Source organism: Priapulus caudatus, unplaced genomic scaffold (genome assembly GCF_000485595.1).
Source record: "Priapulus caudatus unplaced genomic scaffold, Priapulus_caudatus-5.0.1 Scaffold610, whole genome shotgun sequence".
Taxonomy (NCBI): Eukaryota; Metazoa; Priapulida; class Priapulimorpha; order Priapulimorphida; family Priapulidae; genus Priapulus; species Priapulus caudatus.
Genome location: NW_014577671.1, coordinates 44,733 through 50,339, shown reverse-complemented (window position 1 = coordinate 50,339; position 5,607 = coordinate 44,733). Strand labels below are relative to the sequence as shown.

The window sequence follows — 5,607 nt, the reverse complement described above, 5'->3', positions numbered from 1 at the left end:
TAAGCCTATCTACGAACTTGATCTTCAAAACCTCAAAGTGGTCAGAACGACGTCACGCGCAGTTAAAATCAAAAACCGGTAAAATTAGGCAACGGTTGGTAGGGTCCAGGCTATAACTATTATTATTATTATTATTATTATTATTAATATTATTATTATATTCTTATACTGTTAACGAAACGAAAAACCGCGACCTTTCGATAAACGGTGCAGTGGCAAGATGTATAGATTAGAGAAGTTTAGAAAGTGGCGAAACGGAATCCAGTTTGTCGACACGTTAAATATAATAGAAAGAGGCGCATTCATCTCACAAGGTGAATTTCCTAATATAATCATGTATCATTTTATTATTTTATATAATCTGGACGACAGAAATTTGGTTTTTCCACATGCTCCAGTGCTATAGACAATAATTGGGAACACATTGGAAAGGACACTTTGAAGCCAAATATTGCAATATGCCCTAAACATCGAATCCGTACCGACAATAGCGAGCATGCATGTACTTATTATATGTATGATTTTACATACATATTTCATTCATTCAGTGTGATCACTTATGATCACATTTCACTAGGTCATGTCAGTATGTGCTGTAGAACCCGAAGAATCTAGAATGACTCAATGGTATCACTACTGTTATCTAAGGACCTTCTTTCTCCCATTTCTTCAGAGATGCATTGGTCGTCAGCTTTGGTAACTGTCTAACGAGTGTCTACGCTGGCTTTGCCATCTTCTCGCTCGTTGGATACATGGCGTACGAACTAGGAGTCGACGTGGAAAACGTCGTCGCTAAAGGTGCGTACAAGACGCCAACAGATTCACCCTTTAGCATCTTCCCTTTGCCTATCCGTCTGTCGAGATTTTAAAAAAAATCTCATTATCATTATAATCTCATTATGGTTATATCTGTGTACTTACTGGCCATGTAGGCTAATACGAGGCCCTCTAACGGGAAGGTGATGATGCATTGATTATGTATGTGTGTAATGGGTTTCGCGTTGTGTAGGTCCGGGCCTGGCTTTCATCGCCTACCCAGCAGGTCTAGCGAGGCTTCCAGGTGCGCCAATATTCGCTGTTCTCTTCTTCATGATGCTGCTCAGCCTCGGACTTGGCACGCAGGTAATAGATGGCGCCACTATCAGCACTAGCGCGTCTGCAAGCTAGAGTCTGGTCCGGCCAGTATCCCTAAATTTAGTTTATTATGTTTACGGTGGCAGAATATAATAGTTCAACAATATATTCTAGTACGTGGCTATTTTACCAACCTAGTACTAGTAGGTTCAGTCATCAATGACGTCACAACCAATGAAAATACTGGGCCATGCGTGGTTGTTACAGGCCCTAATGAACATGACATACCATTATAGATAATTTGCCATTATTAAGATAGATGGTTCAGACTTTTTAATGTCTGTATTTCAGTTTACCATCGTGGAGACGGTGGTCACAGCAGTCACGGACGAATACCCGAAACTGTTCCGGAAACGGAAGTGGCTGATTCTGGGTATCGTCTGCATCATCAGCTATCTCGTAGGACTCGTATTCTGCACAAACGTACGTCTCTTGTATTATCGTAGATTTCTTGCTAGAAGAGATTTAGGGACGGAGTTGCTACAGAACAGATGCAGAGAGCGAGTGTGTGAGAGAGCAAGGGAGAGAGAGTGTGTGAGAGAGAAAACGAGAGAGAGAGAGAGAGAGAGAGAGAGAAAGAGAGAGAGAGAAGAAAAGAGAGTAGAGAGGAGAGAGAGAGAGAGAGAGAGAGAGAGAGAGAGAGAGAGAGAGAGAAGAGGGCATTAAAATCAAGTGTTAAGTGGAGACACTATGAAGTGTGAGAGGAGGTGAACGAGGAGAGAGAGCGCGGGCTAGCGCAGTATTTAGTAGATATAGTAATATAGAGAGAGAGAAGCGAGAGTAGAGAGGGGGGAGAGACAGAACTAGACCAGCAGATAGGCATATACGGCTACACATATACGTGCACGACACGGACACACATATAATACTCCTCATGATATGGCTTACAACACAGAGAGCTTGCACCCACCAACGCGCGCAGCGCACGTAACACACTCATTGCACGGGAACCGCGCACAGCACACGCACAGCACAAAGAGAGAAGGGAGACGAGGCGAGAGAGAGACGAGAGAGAGGGAGAGGAGAGAGAGAGAGAGAAGAGAGATGAGAGAGAGAGGGAGAGAGAGAGGGATCGAGGAGAGAGACGAGAGAGAGAAGAGAGAGAGGAGAGGAGAGAGAAATAGAGAGAGATAGATAGCGATTGAGGGAGAGAGAGAGGAGAGCAGAGAGATAGAGCGAGAGGAGAGAGAGAGAGAGAAGATGAGAGACAGAGAGAGAGAGAGACAAGAGAGAGAGATGAGAAGATGAGAGAGAGAGAGAGAGTGAGAGAGACAGAGTGGAATGTAAGCATTGTGCACTGGCCGTGGCAGTAAGAAGGAGGGATGAGTCCAGCACATTTACACTTCCGTTGTATATTTCTCGATGAGTAGCGCTGACCTCGCATCATGTATTCATCATCACCAACAGACTGCATGTACGGTGCTGACATCTTTTGATAACTACGCCCGCACCTTTGCCCGTTACTGTCCATCGCGCTATCGTTCGAACGACAGTGAATCTCATGGGTTTACCGGTGTGAGGGCTTAGATAGATCAATCAACAATCTAGCTGTCAATTCTTACTTAGTCTTAATTAATATAACAGTCCAATGGGCAATAATATGTGTATAGCTATAGTTGGCACTATATATATATATTAATTATATATAACCCCTAGTAGTAGTATTAGTAAATAAGGTAACCATGTACATTATAATTAATATATATAATATATAGTATATTATTATAGATATATACTATTTATTATTATTTAATTTATATATTATTAATATTATATAAATTTAATTTGAATATTTGATATATATTATATATATATATATAATATAATATCCCAATATATATTTTGGAGGCGAACCTCTCTATGTGATATTCGTGCCAATAATGTTCATCCTAGATTAGTAGCCTAGCTACAGCAGTAATAGGGGATCAAGGTCGTCGATTAGTAGCCTATAGCAGTAATAGAGGATCAAGGTCGTGCCGCTTATTTCAGGTGCGGACCGGTTTCTGGAGAACATTGCTCACATGCTTGGCTACGATCCCTGGCCAAGGCTGTTCTGGAAAATCATCTGGAAGTGGGCGTGTCCAATTCTGCTCACGGTGGGTACTTACTTACTTATCCTCTTTACTCCCAGTGGAGCATAAGGCCACACACGGGTGGGTGACAAGCATAATCTCCTGCCTACTGCCCTCGTCCTCTAATCACCGATCGAGGATTGTATATTATATTGTATATTTGATATGATTTTGTATATTATGTTATATTTATATTGTAAGTATGCGAGCATGCATAACTCTTCCCCTGTTAATATTATGTAGTCCCCAGAGAGAGAAACAGAGGGGAGAGTGAGTTAGAGAGAGAGAGAGAGAGAGAGAGAGAGAGAGAGAGAGAGAGAGAGAGAGAGAGAGAGAGAGAGAGAGAGAGAGATGATATAATAGCTAGACATCTGTTACACGGTGGTAGCATGGGGCTCTGACCCTGATTCCATTTATAGTGACCCCAACCCGCTTCCGCAACGCTATAGACATTTCGCTTGTCGACTTAAATAAATAAAAAAATCAAATCAAATCTCGAAACGTTTGCTTCACTCTCACTAATTTGCAACAGTCTACGTTAGTGTACATTGGTGTCTACGTCACCACCACGCGAGTCGCCACAGATGGCGCTACCGTCAAGCGTCACCTCGACGTCCTCTTCTCACCGTGTCTCATTCGCTGTAGGTGATCCTGATCTTCACACTGTACGACTTCGACACGCTCAAGTATGGGGAATACGACTACCCGTCGTGGGCTGACGGCATCGGCTGGGTGCTCTCCGTCATCTCAATACTATTCATTCCGCTCATAGCCGTGATAGCCATCTGCAAGGAGGAAGGCAGTCTGTTAACGGTAAGAGATAGAAGGAAAGATAGATAGAGACAACGGGAGAAGAGCTGCCAAGAGAGAGCCGGAGCAGAGAGCAGAGAGAGAGAGAGAGCAGAAAAAAAGAAACGAGCCGAGCCAGATTCGCCGAGAAGCAGAGTGTTGTGTTACGAGAGAGAGCCAGAGTGTGTTGTGAGAGAAAAAAGAGAGAGACGGCGAGAGAGGGAGCTGCGCTGCGCCAATCCGTCCGGCGGGACTCCGAAAAGAGATAAGAGAGAGAGAGAGAAAGCCGCGCGAGCGAGAGAGAAGAGAGAGAGAGAGAGAGAGAGACGAGCAAGAGAGTGCTGAAGAGAGCAACCACGCGTATCTCCACACAGCTTGCCGCTATTATAGGCATGCAGGCCGCGGGCTTTTACCTTGCGTATAGGACTAAAACAAAAAAGCTGTGTTAGGCGAGGCTATCGTTAGAACGTCATATATCTCGCCGGATCCATCATACGTTCAAGAACTGCAGTTCTAATCGTTATTAGACCGAGAGAGATGTGTGTGGCTGCCCTGAATTTAGATGTATACCGCAGGTGACGGCTGTACCGAGCGACACAGCTGTTAGCGTGGAGTTATGTAAGGTAGTCAATGTGGTTCTCATTTTCCCGTTGCTGACAATCACTAAGCGGAAAAATTTCTATAAATTAACAGGGGTCACCTTGAGCGAAAGCGACAAAGCCACGTTCACGGAATTTGCATTACAAGGGGACCACAATAAATAGTTTGTAACACAAATATTCATTCATAATCCTTAAAAAAAGACTTTCCCGCGATACACGCCGAAATTGGGAATATACACCGTCTGTCTCTTAAAAATAGAATTTCGCAATATGAATTTTTACGAAGCCACACGAAAATGCCGCACAGCGAAGATACATCTGCAGCCTCAGCTGATCTCGCACCGGATTGATATGCATTGATTAATTAAGGGATTGATTCATCTGATTAGCCATCTGATTGATCTCGCCTCCACTGCGTCTTCCATCTATGGCAGAGTTACGGTGTGGCTTATTAAAACCACGCAGCGACTGGGGCCGGCGCTCGCGCGACACAGACTCGAAGGGGAGGCGTACGAGCTTGCAGGCGGCGGGGATCCCCGGCAGGTTGTGGAGCCAGGCCACGGAGATGCCGCTCACGCACCTCCACCAGGCAAGCACGGGCGCAGAAGCCGCCGCTTGCCTAGCAACGGCGCACGTCGCGTGAACGAGGAGCAGATGAGAGGCGTTAATAGGCCTGTGATTCATAGCAATGCTGCCGTGCGTGCGTGCGTGTGGTGTGTGTGTGTGTGTGTGTGTGTGTGTGTGTGTGTGTGTGTGTGCGTGTGCGTGTGTGCGTGTGCATGTGCGTGTGCGTGTGCGTGTGCGCATGCGTGTGCGTGTGCGTCTGCGTGTGCGTGTCACTGTGCGTGTGTGTGCGTGCGTGCGTGCGTATGTGCGTGCGTGTGTGCGTGCGTGCGTTCGTGCGTAAATGTTTTGGGGGCAAACTTGTGTGCGTTCGTGCGTACAGGGGTACGTGCGTGCGTGTGTGTGTTCCTGCATAAATATGTGCGGGTGTGCGTTTGTGCGTTCGT

General features: G+C 45.4%; 1 protein-coding gene across 1 annotated transcript in view; it reads left to right on the top strand.

The window, feature by feature from the left end:
* The window catches only part of LOC106812124 (sodium- and chloride-dependent glycine transporter 2-like), a 19,804-nt gene extending 14,733 nt beyond the window's left edge, over nt 1–5,071 (top strand). Inside the window, exons 8-14 of the mRNA XM_014815911.1 lie at nt 674–798; nt 1,010–1,122; nt 1,426–1,557; nt 2,542–2,647; nt 3,124–3,230; nt 3,852–4,019; nt 5,032–5,071. Coding sequence (XP_014671397.1) covers nt 674–798; nt 1,010–1,122; nt 1,426–1,557; nt 2,542–2,647; nt 3,124–3,230; nt 3,852–4,019; nt 5,032–5,052 — 772 coding nt within the window. The 3' untranslated portion in view covers nt 5,053–5,071. The remainder of the gene's footprint in view (nt 1–673; nt 799–1,009; nt 1,123–1,425; nt 1,558–2,541; nt 2,648–3,123; nt 3,231–3,851; nt 4,020–5,031) is intronic.
* The last annotated feature ends 536 nt before the right edge of the window (nt 5,072–5,607 follow it).